This window comes from Danio rerio, chromosome 17, assembly GCF_052040795.2.
Source record: "Danio rerio strain M-AB ecotype USA chromosome 17, GRCz13ab, whole genome shotgun sequence".
Lineage (NCBI taxonomy): Eukaryota > Metazoa > Chordata > Actinopteri > Cypriniformes > Danionidae > Danio > Danio rerio.
In genome coordinates this window covers 4,912,092-4,928,170 of record NC_141037.1, presented here as the reverse complement: position 1 = coordinate 4,928,170, position 16,079 = coordinate 4,912,092, and the positions used below count along the sequence as shown (strand labels likewise).

General features: G+C 41.8%; 1 protein-coding gene across 1 annotated transcript in view; it reads left to right on the top strand.

Annotated features, from left to right (window-relative positions):
• The window catches only part of plcb1 (phospholipase C beta 1), a 169,557-nt gene that overhangs the window by 29,927 nt on the left and 123,551 nt on the right, over positions 1-16,079 (top strand). Inside the window, exon 3 of the mRNA XM_087289851.1 lies at positions 5,434-5,502. Coding sequence (XP_087145977.1) covers positions 5,434-5,502 — 69 coding nt within the window. The remainder of the gene's footprint in view (positions 1-5,433; positions 5,503-16,079) is intronic.

Genomic DNA, 16,079 nt, shown 5'->3' with positions numbered 1-16,079 from the left:
ATAGTTTCTGTCTCTTAGTATATATATTATATGAGAGGCTTGCTTTGTTTACCAATTAAGTGGATCGATTTAAATAAAAGTGTAAAATGAATTATTTTTATTTCATATGTTAAGTTTTATGATACTCCAAATATAATTCAGCATTAAATCCACAGATTTATTTTTACAAAACAATCTAATTATTAATTGTTAAGAAATATATATAAAAAAATGTCAGCAAATTCTGTCTGGTCCTACTAACAACAAATTTCTTTTATCTTTGCCATGATGACAGCACTTAATATTTGACTAGATATTGTTCAAGATACTAGTATTTAGCTTAAAGTGCCATTTAAAGGTGCAGTAGGTGATCTGCCAAAATGCTAACCGCTTAGCATAATATCTTTGGACAGTGGGGAGGGACTGTGTTTCAAAGCCACACATTCTGAAATCGCAAACACGTGCACCAAGGCAGGACAGCAGACAACCTATTAGCTCATGTCATTCGCCAGTTAGAAATGCAGTTAGTGTTTGGCCGGCGGCGTGCAGGAATTTCACTTATTACTAATGCCGAGTTCAGACTGCAGGATTTTCAAAGTAGTCGTGTCACAGATGTTTTCACACTGCATGACTATCTGGGCTTGCGTTTTGTCGCTGCTTTGTTTACACTGTAGGCTATATTGGAGACAGGGGCTTTCACATTCATGACTTTACAATAGAAAGAATCACCGACAACTTCATCCAAACTACGTCTCACAACCAAAAACACGTCGTATATCTTTTGTTATTAACTGCATAATGAGAAAGAAGCCTTTAATGGGGTAGAAGATGTGCATATTTGCTCACCTGGGTTTGAAGTGAATTAACAATTTCTCCTCAACTTTTTTTTTTACTTTCTGTATGAAAAGTCAAACAGACATGGGTGCTCCTGTAAAACCTCTAGTTTTTCCTCCATTAAAACTAGAGACACACTAGAGAATGCCGCTCTCTCATTGGCTGTAGGTGATCGCCGATTTAGTTTTCAGTCAAAATTCGTTTCACACATGATTTTAAGCGCCGACAGCTCCAGATATTTATCACGTTACATATCTCACAGGCATCGGCGACTTATCTGCGATTCTCTCAGATTGCGTCTTCGAGAGTTCATACCCTGTAATTGTCACTCACCTTGCACGAGCACCGATTTGCCAGTGATTTCAGGCATTTGTCTGTGATTTCGCAAAACCTGTCGTTGAGTCAAAATCTGAGCTAAAATCATCCCAACCCAAGCTCATTCTGGAAACGTAGCCCCGCGGACGTTTCTGGAGACCTCGATTTTTTCAAGCGAACGCTGCGGGGCGTTGTGGCGCCGCTCCGCTCCTCCTCTTCGCGCTCGCCGGCCGACGGCTCACCTCCGAGTGGAGGGCTTTCCCGATGCAACCAGTTTGTCCGCTTAGCTCACAGCGTTACGTCGACGTAGCGGAGGTCCCGGAGGAAGAGGAGGAGCTGGCCGCGGGGATGACGACCGGGATCGAGTATGGGGAACAGCGGTTCCAGAAATCAGGTAAGATGAAAAACAGAATCCGGAAAATAAGGGCGAGAACGAGGCGGGATCCGAAAACGCTGTCGAAATCGAAGACGAGGGCTTTTGCTTTTTTTTTCTTTTTGGACGGCTTTTGCAAACGCTTGGGTTTAGGGAAGGAGGAAGAGGAGGGCGGCCGGGTCGGCTGATCCGGTGGCTTTTCGCGCGAGAACACCGTGGGTGCAGATCCGCAAAAACAAAAACCGCTCTAATACGTACCTCCCGGGACGTATCTCGTGGTCCGCAGAAACGTCCGCGGGGCTAAGTTTTCACAATGAGCCCGGGTTGAATCATGCAGTCTGAACTCAGAATAAGCCACACCTACATGCTATTGCAGAGTGAATATTCATAGTAGCATGGTAAACAGAATAGGGAGACTGTCAGTGTTCAAAACTGACCCAATGTGAAAATAAAACCTCAGCTCAGTAAAGCAGGCTACGTGGAATAGTGCTATTTACTGATGTTTTGTTGATAAACTGAATAAAAATCAACATTATCGATGCTGTAAAAGGACATTATGAAGCTGAAAATAGTCACATTAGTCTTTCACCGGAAGATTTCAGTGGCTGAACAACACTTCTGTGCATATAAGTCATTCATAACAACACACTCTACATCATCTTTGGGGGTGCTAAAACAGAACATAACCTGTCTAACAGTAATACTTAAGCCATGGTGTCGTCCAGCGTGCTAAACTAACTCCAACATTGATTCAGTATTTTAAAAAGTTTCAATTCAGCATTTGATTTTGCGACGACTGTGACTGTCTCGTGTGCACGTGTCGTGAATGTGCGCGTTCATGCAGGTATGTATGCGCTAATGGTGGATATGCATGAACAAAGATGCGCGGAAGTCTAAATCTACATTTGTTGACAGTTTTAGCTGCTTATCGTAATTATGGGAGATGCCGGCCTGACAATATTTATTTGGATGAACATTGTTTTTGTTATATTTCTTACACCGAATATAAAAATACATATAAACACATTTAGATCATTTACTTTATCAGTACTATTGGACTGTGAAGAGACTTTAAACCAGCACAACAAAAAAATGTTTCCGAACACAACAACCTACTGTTCCCTGCTCTGTTAAACATCATTTAGGATACTATTAAAAAAGAAAAAAAAAATCACAGGAGGGTGAATCATTTAGACTTTATTAGTACACACATATACTAGAGCTGCACAATTAATCGTAAAAAGATCGCGATCTCGATTCGACCCCCTAGACCAGGGGTGTCAAACTCAATTCCTGGAGGGCCGAAGCCCTGCACAGTTTAGTTCCAACCCTGCTCCAACACACTTACCTGTAGGTTTCAAACAAGCCTAAATGACTCAATTAGTTTGATCAGGTGTGTTTAATTAGGGTTGGAACTAAACTGTGCAGAGCTGCGGCCCTTTTGGAACTGAGTTTGACATCTGTGCCCTAGACGATCTTAATCCAACATTTCTACGATTCTGCCAATCATATTTTTAAGTTCAGGAAAGAAGCAATGGTGGCTGCACAAGTCTTTATATTGTTTTACATACGTTGTTCAGCAACGGGGACACCTCCAAATGGGGTTGAAAGAGTCACATGCTGTATTTATAAGATATAATTCACCCCAAAAAGGTCATTTCTGTCTTCATGTAATGATGTATTTGCGACCGCAAATTCGTGACGTGAGCTGACCGTCAGCTGTTACCACAGAGAGAAGTCTACTTTAGCAAACAGAACCTGCACAGGCTGTGAATAACAGGTAATAAAGTTGTAAATAACATTCAATTTGTAGCACAGAGGGATTGTTTGGGAGCCGTGCGGGAAGTAACCTGTTCTTAGCAGTGAAAATGCAACCGAAAGCGTACACAGTGTTGCCAGATGTAGCTGACTGATTCCAGCTCAAAAAGTTTCCAAAACCATCCGAAATGCAGAAAATACCCACCCAGTCATCTGTATTCACGAAAATCACGTCAGTGACAGATTTTAAGCAGAAAATTACAGATTGTAAGCATGTCTTAAACACAATAACTCAACATCAGAATTATCCAACCCAGGCTCTCTCTGGAAATGTAGCCCCATGGACGTTTCTAGAGACGGCAAAATACATCCCGGGAGGTACTTTTTTCTGCAATTTTTGTTTCCGCGAGAGGCCGCTGTGCGTGCTTTTTCGCTACTCGAACACCTTTTATGAGCACGTGGCATTCTCGCCCACGCTGTTCTCCGGTAAAAAGCCGCCGGAGGCCACTGTCGAGCGACCGTCTGTCCGACTGAATGACTGACTGGATGACTGAACAATTGACTGGGCGGCAGGCCAATTGGCCGACCCAGCCACCATCCTCCTCCTCCTTCTTCCTTAAACCCAAGCAACGATTTACAAAAGCTGTCCAGAAAAAAAAAGTCATCGTATGGTTTTGACCGCGTTTTCAGATTTCGCCGCATTCTCGCCCCATTACGAATTCGCTCGCTTTATTTTTTGGATTCTGTTTTTGGTCTTAATTGATTTCTGGAACCACTTTTCCCCGGACTTGAACCCGGTCGTGCGCCGCAGCCAGCTCCTCCTCCTTTGGGCCTCCGCTCCGCCTACGTAACACAACGAGCTAACCGGACAAACTGGTTGCGGCGGGAAAGCCCTCCACACAGAGGCAAGCCGTCAGCCCAGCCGGCGAGCGCGAAGAAAAGCAGCATCACACTGCCCCATAGTGTTCACTTAAAAAAAACTAAATGCAGCCATACGTACCTCCATTCACATAAATCGCGGTCTCCTGAAACGTCCGCGGGGCTACGTTTTCAGAATGAGCTTGGGTTGGAATTATCATCAGCATTAATGACCAGGACAAATCTGAAGTCTGTTCAAGTCCACCATTCCAAGTCTATACAAAATTGAGCATTTTAACCAACAGTACAGCTACACAAATCCTATTGCTTTACCACTCATGACCTTTATTTTACATCTACAGAATCATGAGAAAACCGTGTTTATTTTAGGCAAAAAAAAAAAAAACAATGCAATTCTCATATTAGCCAGAATCGTGCAGCTCTAACATACACATACACCCACATATATAAGGGATGTCACAGCAGGACACTTCACATGTCGTGTTTCCGTGTTTCACAGATTGTTTGTGGAGCAGATGAGGGCATCCAGAGTTTACTGATATAGAAATGACGCTCTATTTATATCCTCCAATGGTTGCCGTGAAGCATAAATGAGTATAAAGAGCAAATGCCTCTTTGTTTAGTTCCAGCAGAGTTGTATCTCAGAGCGCCGTCAGCTTGGGTTTCTGCTTTTCTGCTGTCAGAGAGCATATCTGTCAGCCGCTTCATTACACACTGCAGACCGCTCTGGCCTGCATCATTTACACTGCTGGAAAGAGCACTGAAAAATCATACTCAAGTAAAAGTACCATAACCTGCCAAAAAATGTAGTGCAAGTAGAGTAAACACTACTCAGAGTAGGAATAAAAAGTCACAATGCTGGAATTTCTAACTTCTATACAGTACTTTGAAAGATATCGGTGTTCCAATAGTGGCTGGAAGGGCATCTGCTGCGTAAAACATATGTTGGAATAGTTGGCGGTTCATTCCACTGTGGCGACCACTAATAAATAAGGGTCTAAGCTGAAGGAAAATGAATTAGTGAATTTTTAGTTTACACCACTTGTAATTTTCCCAGGAATGTATTTTTAAGGTTGTCATTGGATTCTCTCTGTGATCTGCAGCAGCTGCACGTGTGAATTAGACTCTGTGTTTAATTATTCATTCTTGATTTTTCCGTCAGTGTTTTCTCTGTCAACATGCGCCGTGACCTCATCTGACATCTTTTGTGATATTTAAGATAATATTGATTGTGTGCTGTAGCGTGAAATTGTTTTTGTGAGCAGTGACACCAACTCTGCCCCTCCTGCTTTCAGGAAACTGATCTGCTGGACATCAGCTACATTAAAGATGCCAGAACGGGGAAATGCACCAAAACACCAAAGGTAAGACTCATTCAGTAAATTCAGTAAGATTCTAAGATTCAGTAAATCAGGCTGTGTTAAAGGGAGAGTACAGTTAAAGCTGAAAATCCTGTCATCATTTACTCAGCATTCACTTCTTACAATCCTGTCTTGCACAATATATATATATATATATATATATATATATATATATAAATATATATATATATATATATATATATATATATATATATATATATATATATATATATATATATATATGTGTGTGTGTGCAATATCACACGAGTAGCAATGCGATATGGCTGTATATCTGCACCGGAGGAAGGCATGCGTTGGCACAAGGCTGCAGGCCGAGTGCCTTAGTGCCCCCACCAGTGCCGATATACAGCCATATCGCATTGCTGCGAGTGTGATATTGCGTGTATACAACAGTCTGACGGCATAATTGTGTATATAAAAACAAAATCAAACATGGAGAGTCTCAAAAACCCTTTTGTATGAGGAACTACTTTCTTCCGCGTTGGATTCAAATCATAAGCTGACAGTTAAACAGCTGAGCAAGCATCTTTTAAACTTTAGATCTGTAGTGTCTGCTTTTTGCCAAAGAGCTTAGAATGGCCAAGAGGCGACACTCAATAGAATGTTCCATTGCAACAGCAGCGCTCAGCAACAGCCCTGCATTCCGCCATTTTGGAGTGAAAGTGATCGGCTGTCCATTGGATCTCATAACTGTGGCGATGGCAAGCAGCTGCTTTGTTTTTTATGTATTTATTTAAAAAGCGCATTAAAGCTGAGATACAACCTGAAAGACGACAATACGACACTCACTATCACAGTCATCAGCACTTTTAATAGTTTATTATACAGACTTATAATATGCTGTTGTTCTATTACACAAAGAGTAATGCTGTGTTCACACCAGACGCGGAACGCGTGGATAAATCGCGCTATTCGCGCATAAATTACCGCGTGAACATTTGAATTTACCCGCTTCATTCGCGCATCAACCCCCGCTTCATTTGCCCGTCAAATCCGCTTCAATCGCGTGTCAAATTCACTTCAAAACAGACGTGGATTCGCGTGATGGGCAGGGCTTCTGTCTGCCCAGTGACTCTAGCTTCATAGCTAAATGGCTAACATGGATTTTATGAAGAAAATAACTGTGTTAATGTGCTTTATGGAGACTGAAAAACAGCGTCGAAACGTTTAGGGTCCTGTATGAGTCCACTGCATCCTTTCAGAGGTGCATCCAGCTCTGTGAGCTCATAAACTCCTCCAGAAACTGAACCTGGATGACGGAGACTTTCAGCGGTGCCTCTGACTGAGCCAAGCCCAGTTTGATGACTTGTTGTCAGTGTCGCCTGGAGGACTTGCCCCGGGACTCCATCAACAGGTTCTACGTCACAATCACGCCCCCACAAGAACAAGCTTCTAATTTGTTAACGCGGCGCGAATGTCCGGTGAAGTTCATATTTTCGAACTCGTTAAGCACGTCAAACGCGCAATTCGCCACGCGCGTATCGCGCTATTCGCACCGCGCCATTCGCGCAATTCTCGTCATTCGCTCCGCACCATTCGCGCGTATCGCGCTGCAGGATGTCTATTCGTTCGTTTGCATTGACTTAACATGTAAATCACTCCCGCTTGACGCGCGTGCCGCGTCTGGTGTGAACGCAGCATGAAGAGGCTGTATGGGTGCTGATATTACTTAAATATATCACGGCTGTCAGCCAATCAGATTCGAGAACCAGACAGAACTGTTGTATATATATATATATATATATATATATATATATATATATATATATATATATATATATTGGATTTAATGCAATTTTTAAGGTAAGTGGTTGCAAACAATTTATATAGGCTGAATTTAAACAATCAGGAGTGTTTTTCCCAAACAACGACATAACTTGTGGCTAAACTATCATAGTATGATGCATTATTTGGCAAAAGAACAATGTAGTGATGAGTGTTTCCCAAAACACAGAGTTTCTCAGTCTGACGTTTTTTCCTATTCTTGCTGAGAATTTCGGTAAAAGTCTGCAGATTTGATGTGAAGGCTGAAATATAAGAAGGAGCGCTATCCTGCTGGAGAATTTGCCCTCTCCTGTGGTTTGTAATGTAATGGGCAGCACAAATGTCTTGATACCTCAGGCTGTTGATGTTGCCATCCACTCTGCAGATCTCTCACACACCCCCATACTGAATGTAACCCCAAACCATGATATTTTATTCACCAAACTTGACTGATTTCTGTGAGAATCTTGGGTCCATGCTGGTTCCAGTAGGTCTTCTGCAGTATTTGTGATGATTTGGGATGCAGCTCAACAGATGATTCATCAGAAATAGCCACCTTCTGCCATTTTTCAGTTATTATTTGTTGCTCATACAACTGAGAGCGGTGATTAGACTTTTGTCAGGTAGTGTATATATAATTTTGAATAATGAATCATTGTTGTCTTCATTTTAACAATGTTTTGCTTCATTTTAAGTACATTGTTATAATGTAAATGTGACCTAACAGTTGGAGCAAATGCTTGATAAAATACCTCTGTAAACCACAATGCTGTAAAAATAGTGCATCGCTGTCAGAAATGAATGCATGTAGAGCTGTATGGCTGTCCTCCTCCTGGGCTTGCGTGTGTTTATCAGGATGTCCTTGTATGAAGCATCGTTCACCTTTACTCCGGCAGCGTGCTCTGTTTCCCAGGCTCTATATAGGTTAATAGCAGTGCTGGGTGATAAGCATCTCTGGATGAGGGTAATGGTCTGTGCAATCTGGTGTGCAATGGCCACAGGCAGACAGACTTCTGCACCCACGCTATATCTGGACCGCTGCCGTCTAAATCTGGAGCCTGTGGGCTGCGGGTCTCCCAGGTGAACTCTTTCCTGACGCTCACCGCCGGATTTGTGTCTGTGAAATGAAAGAACAAATGCAGTGAAGAGCGGTGTCATGCGTTACAGCCGTTGATTTCTGTCGGCTTGTTGTGCTGTGAGAAGAAATGCATGGGTTTATTGTCAATATATGCTTGAGTTTTGTTTATTTTTGTAGTATAAATGTCTAAATAAAATCAACAATATCCAGCTATAAGACGTAAATATTAGGTTAGGCCACCAGTAGGTATGGGTATTGTTAAGGTTTTAATGGTATGACTACTTTTATCGATACCACTCATTAGTTTGGCACTTTAACGGTTCTCTTTTTGGTACATTTTGTAGTGTTTTTAATGTAAAATAAAGCAAAACCAATAATTGTAAAACAAATAAATACAAATTTTCCTGTAAAAGAATGTACAATGGTTTTAAGGAAAATTACTCTCAGTTTTTAACCTTTTTTCTTCTGGAGAAAAATCAACATGTTTAGCTTTTGTGGCAGAAGTCAGGATCTTTCTTGGTTTCTTGTGCTCCATGCAGTTGAAAATACCCTGTTTTAGCTGCAAAAATGCAGTTAAATAATCATATAATGTGTAGGATTTTTCATTATCACATTCTCCTAAATGAGTCACCGCTGTTTTGGGAGTTAACAACGTAAAAATAAGCAGTTTCTTTTATAATTTCTTCATAAGAATAGTTTAGTATTAGGCCATGGGCATTGCTAGACATAAAGCTCTACTGGTCTACTGGTCTAAAAAAAATAATATATATATATATATAGTTGAAGTCTTCCCCCACCCCCCCCCCCTTTTTTTTTTCTTCTTTAAAAAAATATATCCCAAATTATGTTTAACAGAGCAGGGTAGTTTTCACAATATGTCTGATAATGTTTTTTTTTTTTTTTTTCGGTTAGAAAAAAATATGTTTTTAATTTTTTAAAAGCCATTTTAAGGACAAAATTATTAGCCCCTTTAAGCAATATATTTTTTTTCGATAGTCTACAGAACAAACCATCGTTATACAATAACTTGCCTCATTACCCTAACCTGTAGAAGTGTCTTGAAAAATATCTAGTCAAATATTATTTACTGTCATCATGGCAAAGATAAAATAAATCAGTTATCAGAGATGAGTTATTAAAACTATTATGTTCAGAAATGTGTTGAGAAAACCTTCTCTCTGTTAAACAGAATTTGGGGGGAAAAAATAAACAGGGGGGCTAATAATTCAGATTTCAACTTATATTTTTATATATATATATATAAAATAAGAAAGTATATATAAATATAAAAAAGTAACATTATGATTGTTATTATACATATTATTCTAAACAAATAACAGAAAGTAATCCTAAATGTAACTGGGAAAAAAATGGAAAGACAAAACTGCAGTGATGCTAAGATAATTTAAGAAATCTTTTGCATGATTATTAATTTTATTACAATAAAATTCTATAGACAATTCAATAGAATAATCAGCCGGAATCATCTGAGGTGAAGTGACGCGACCACAAAATCGTGTCTTTATTTCTTCATTTTAAGCAAAAAAAATTGCGACTCTCATTTTAGCCAGAATCGTGCAGCTCTACTACACGATGGAACAACTCAATGGATACTCTGGAGCGCAACATCGAGCAACAAGCTGCAATAACAGCAACTCTTTTGAGCACAGAGGTACGCAAAAATGCTTGTCAACATGATACACTGGATAACGCCGACATCAGCGACGCTAAAGAAATAGTAAACCTACTTAAACCGCTGAAAAGGGCCATGACTCTCCAGGGCTCGAAATTGCGACCACTTTGGTCGCATATGCGCCCGAAATTTTATCTATGCGACCTTAAAATATATTTGGGAGCATTTCTGCGAGTGCTTAAAATTGTTATGTGCGACCAGTTTTTACTGTAAAATGTTCACCACATGCGCGGATTCGGGAGACATTCACACAGAATGCATCTCTGCACTTGCAACGCGCAACGCAGCGCTCGGGAATGGTTTAAAACAGTTGTCATGTCAACTTGCTGCAGTAAACAAATCCAAGTCCGTAATGCATGCCCCGCCTTCACGCTCTTCTTATTGGCCCACTGCTCTAGCACTGAACGCGAATGATTGGTTAATATCAGCTGTCAATCACTCAGTCAGCGCTTCTGGCTTTAGGATGACAGAGAGAGCTACCGCGAAAAATTGTAAAGCGCTGAAGAAGAGAATGAAGATAACACTGACAGATTTTGTTTTAGAAACCATGACATCTAAAGTTATAAATACTCGAACATCTTGGTAGTGATCATGTGTTGAATGTTAATCCACTATCTACACTTTTCTAAGAGTGGATAAAAGACTCCGTTGGCTTCCGTCCGCTATGAAAAGTCAGTGGGATGGAGTTTTCAGGTAACTGTTTGCCCCATCAAGCACGAGAGCTTCTGTTTAATCCTTCATATAATCGCCAGATGCTGTCCGCCATGCAAGGGACAGCTACATGTCAAATTGAACACCACGTACACCATCGCGAACGGGCTTGCATTGAGTAAACTAATATCGCTACTCATAAAAATAAACCGGTATTGCTATTAACATGTATGCATATAATAAGCTACAATATGTCAAAAGCATTAGTGCAATATCAGACAGCACTTGTGAGAACAGCACAGTTATACCGTTAACAGATTCATTTAAGTGCGTGCAGGGCCGGTGAGCGCTCCGTGTATCTTTTGCTCACTCAGTTCTGTTATAAAAATCTATTTTCTTGTGATAACAGGATTTCGTTGAGACATATTTTCCTCACGCTTGCATTTATATATATATATATATTTTTTTTGCTTGTTAGTTTGATTATTGTTGATTTCAAATACAATAAATATGTTTGTATAAAACTTGTAGTAACGGTGCTCATAATTGGTGGGTGCGACGAAATTTTGGCTGATGCGCCAACATTTTTAAAGTTAGGAGCACCGGTGCTACCAAGCAAAGAGGTTAATTTCGAGCCCTGCTCTCCTGTGTGATGAAAAGACGGCCACCCTGTCACTCATCATGCCCAACATGAAGACAGCCATCAATAAAATCCTCTCAGACAGATACACAGAAGTTCAGGATTATCTTATAGTACTGCGAGCATCTGCAGCGCGAGGATAAAGAACGAGCCTCCTCCATTTGGCCTGCTTACTTTCTCTTTACTTTACTTTTACTCTTTACTCCTTTACTTTGGTGGAGTAAGGAAAAGGTTGAAACTCACTCCATTGAAGACATCCATGAGCCTACATGTTTAATTTCGTTTAAAGATTTGTTTCTAAATTCAGTTCTAATTACCAGCAAATGAATAAATGAACATAAGGAAGTGTGGTCAAAAAACTGAATTATGTAAACACACGTCCTGTTCTTATGCTGGCTGATGCAGACATCTCCAAAACCCCACAGGTGGAGTTTTACAGCGTGTCTCTCTCTGTCTCTTCTGACCACAGTAATAAAGCATCTTGTAGAGCGTGTGTGTGTGTCATGATTGAGAGTGATTCTGGGAAAGCCAGTGTGTTGGTGTCACAGAGAGCTGAATAAATCTTTTAGTGGCGCGTTTATATGAAGGCGTCCACGAGCCACAACAAACCGTCCATCCACCTTTAGATGTAGAGGTCGAAGCCATTTGGGTAGACTGAAAATGAGCTGCTGGGTGATTCAGATAGAGAGAGAGAGAGAGAGATTTGATCGATTCAGCCACTCTGCAGCCAATAAAACATAACGCCCGAGAAATCATATTAAAAACTCATATGGCATACAGACGCTTGCGTTTTGGATTGATAATTGGCTGTTTGTGGTGGAGCTGAGAGTCGTTCAGAGTGTTGTGCTTACTGTGCGGATCATTCTGCTGCATGTATTAAAAACTGACTTGTGAGTTATATAACATGCTGTTTTCCTTTATTGCATTGATGTGATGATTGATCTGAAATTAGTATTTTAAATAATATTAAGAAGTGCCATTTATCATAGTAGATGATGGCTGGCTGGGTCAGTTGGCGTTTCTGTGTGGAGTTTGCATGTTCACCCCGTGTTGGTGTGGGTTTTCTCTGGGTGCTTCGGTATACCCCACAGTTGAGTAAGCTAAATTGGCTGTATTGTATGAGTGCGTGTATAAGTGTGTATGAATGTGTATGGGTGTTTCCCAGTATTGGGTTGTGGATGGAAGGACATCTGCTGTGAGAAACATGTGCTGGAATAGTTTAATTTTGCTGTGGTGACCCCTGATGAGTAAGGGACTAAGCTTAAATAAAAAAAAAGAGGAAATATCCAGTGAGCGGCAGTTCTGTGAGCGCAAATGTCTTGTTGATGCCAGAGGTCAGAGGAGAATGGCCAGACTGGTTCCAGCTGATAGAAAGGCAACAGTAACTTAAATAATGACTCATTACAACTGAGGTCTGCAGAAGAGCATCTCTGAACACACAACACGTCCAACCTTGAGGCAGATGGGCTACAGCAGCAGAAGACCACACCGGGTGCCACTCCTGTCAGCTGAGAACAGGAAACTCAGGCCACAATTCACACAGGCTCACCAAAACTGGACAATAGAAGATAGGAGAAACGTTGCCTGGTCTGAGGATCTTGATTTCTGCTGCCACATTCGGATGGTCGGGTCAGAATTTGGCATCAGCAACATGAAAGCATGGATCCATCCTGCCTTGTATCAACGGTTCAGGCAGGTGGTGCTGGTGTAATTCTATGAAGGATATTTTATGAGAGGGTGCTCGCTGCAGAGCCATTTGAGGAGAGCTGAGCTCCAGCGAGGGGGAGCATGAGCTGTCGCTTCTCCTCCTGTAAGCTGTTTTAATGCGTGCACCAACCCCACCCCTAACCCTACCCCCAGTGACATCACTCGTAGAAGAAGCGCAAAAAAGGTGAAGCTCAAGCTTAAGCTCCCCCTCGCTGGAGCTCAGCTCTCCTCAAATGGCTCTGCAGCGAGCACCACTTGTATTTTATTGGCACACTTTGGGCCCATTAGTACCAACTGAGCTTCGTGTCAACGCCACAGCCTACCTGAGTATTGCTGCTGACCATGTCCATCCCTTTATGACCACAGTGAACCCATCTTCTGATGGCTACTTCCAGCAGGATAACGCACCATGTCATAAAGCACAAATCATCTCACACTGCTTTCTTGAACATGACAGTGAGTTCAACTGCGTGATGCTATCATGTCAATATGGAGCAAAATCTCTGAGGCATATTTCCAGTACATTGTTGAATCTATGCCACGAAGGATTAAGGCAGTTCTGATGGCAAAAGTGTATCCAACCTGGTACTAGTAAGGTGTACCTAATAAAGTGGCCGGTGAGTGTACATTACAATAGAAAACAGCAGCTTTGAATTTAAAACATTTTCACAATTTTACAGCTTTTTCCTGAAGCGCTTCATCAAATAAATGCAGCACTGATAATATAAACCAATGGAAAAGGAAACATATTTAATCTCACGCCAGTTTATGGCTATTCAACAGACTGTGCTGTTCAAATCTTTTGGGCTTTGTGGGTCTCCAAGGTGCAGCTTTCTGTTAATTGCAATCTGTACAACTTCATACAGGAATCTGAATGAGATTTTAATCACCAGCACGCAGAGACCAGGAAAAACAAGAAAATCCTGCTGCTTTTGATTGAAATTGCCTTTTTATGTCCGCCATTAGAGCCGTGTTGTTAATTGAATAGAAGATGTTGTTGTGAGTTGTTGTAAAGCAGTTTTTTTTTCCTCCTTGTTTGTTCACTGTTCTTCACAACAGTGGTCTGTTAATTACCCCACCGAGAAAGCAAAGGATAATGAGCTGCTTATGTGCTGCATGTATGTGATCAGATCGTGTCAGTAGTGTCTGGTTTACATTTATCCATCTGTTGAGGATTCTGCTGTTGGTGATCACCACATGCTTTGTGTTACTGGTATATATGCACATTATTTGTGCCCACATTTAAAGTCCCCATGAAATCAAAACTAACCAACCCAAGCTCATTCTGGAAACGTAGCCCCGCGGACGTTTCTGGAGACCGCGATTTACGTGGCCGGAGGTACGTAAAGGCCGCGTTTGGTTTTTTTCGAGCGAACGCTGCGGGGCGGTGTGGCGCCGCTCCGCCCCTCCTCTTCGCGCTCGCCGGCCGACGGCTCGCCTCCGAGTGGAGGGCTTTCCCGACGCAATCAGTTTGTCCGCCTAGCTCACAGCGTTGCGTCGGCGGAGCGGAGGCCCCGGACGGGGAACAGCGGGTTCTGGAAATCAGGTGAGACGAAAAACGGAATCTGAAAAATGAGGGCGAGAACGCGGCGGGATCCGAAAACGCGGTCGAAATCGAAGACGAGGGCTTTTGCTTTTTTTTTTGTTTCCCTGATCTGGCAGCTTTTCGCGCGAGAACGGCGCGGGCGCGAACGCCGCGCGCTCCCGAGAGGCGCCCGCCTGAGACGTGAAAAAGCACACACAGCGGCCTCTCGCGGATCCGCGTAAACAAAAAAACGCTCGAATACGTACCTCCCGGGACATAAATCGCGGTCCGCAGAAACGTCCGCGGGGCTACGTTTCCACAATGAGCCCGGGTTGAAACTAACATATTGATTTAGTTAGCTCGCATTGCTAGTTCTGTGCTGAACAATTCATCTGCGCATGTCATTAAGAAAATCAAACAAAATAGTTTGCTCTTGTATTCTTGAATCTGAAAATGCACTTCCTGTTTGTTTTCAGTTAAATTCTCAGATTAGGGCTGTTTCTCAATATGCGTTCTTCAGCGGTCTTGCGTCCTCGTGTTCTCGTGAAACGTTATCATCAGCTGCCTAAGTTCAGTTCCAATACTCAAGACCGCAAGTACGGAGAACGCATGAAACTTCCCGGATGTGATCTTGATATCGAGGACGCACCCATGCAGACTTGAGCACCGAACTCGCTCTGGAAGTCTCAGAAGTCATTGCGACTAGAGGTGTGAAGCGCAGCATTTTATCTAGATTTATTATTAAAGTTCATAGATATTAATTATTTACCTCAGGAGATTCCCTAAATGAAACGGTGAAAGTAAACATTACCATGGACATCTTAATAAAGGAATAAACACATTAAGGGTGTTTGTTTGCTGAAATTCGTATTAAAATCTGTATTATTTATATTGTGCAACATACATTTATAATGTTTTTATGCAAAGTATATATTTTGAAAAGTGGAAAAACAATAAATCATTGTATGAAGGCTGTAATGTTTAAATAATTTACCATTTAAAACACCTGAATGTCATGTGACCATCAGGAAGAACGCAGCATCTCAATTCTCAAAGGACGCATTCTCTGCCCTCGCGGTCTCCTGAGTTCGTTCTTCCGAGGACACCTGGCAAGACCGGTCTCCACAAGAACACAAGTCCGTTCTCTGCTTTCTTGGAATTGAGAAACAGCCTAGGTCTGTCTGAGGTTGTGGGCGTGGCTAACACACTTAACCACTCACCCTCCAGCTGTCAGTGTTGACAACAAACAGAAATGGTGAGGGGGAGGAGTCTGTTAGGTTGTAATAACTCTCCCCAATCCTTTTCCCTCATCTTTCTGAATTAAATGCCTACTTAACTACATCCAATCAGCTCACAGTAGAAAGAAACAAGCCACGCCCACTGCCACACCCAAAGTCACAGTTTTCAGTTCATGCAGACTTTAAAGGGCTCCAATTTAAGGCCTGTGAAGTTTCAGCTCAAGATCCCCATCAGATCCTTTATTTTACCCTGATGAAAATGT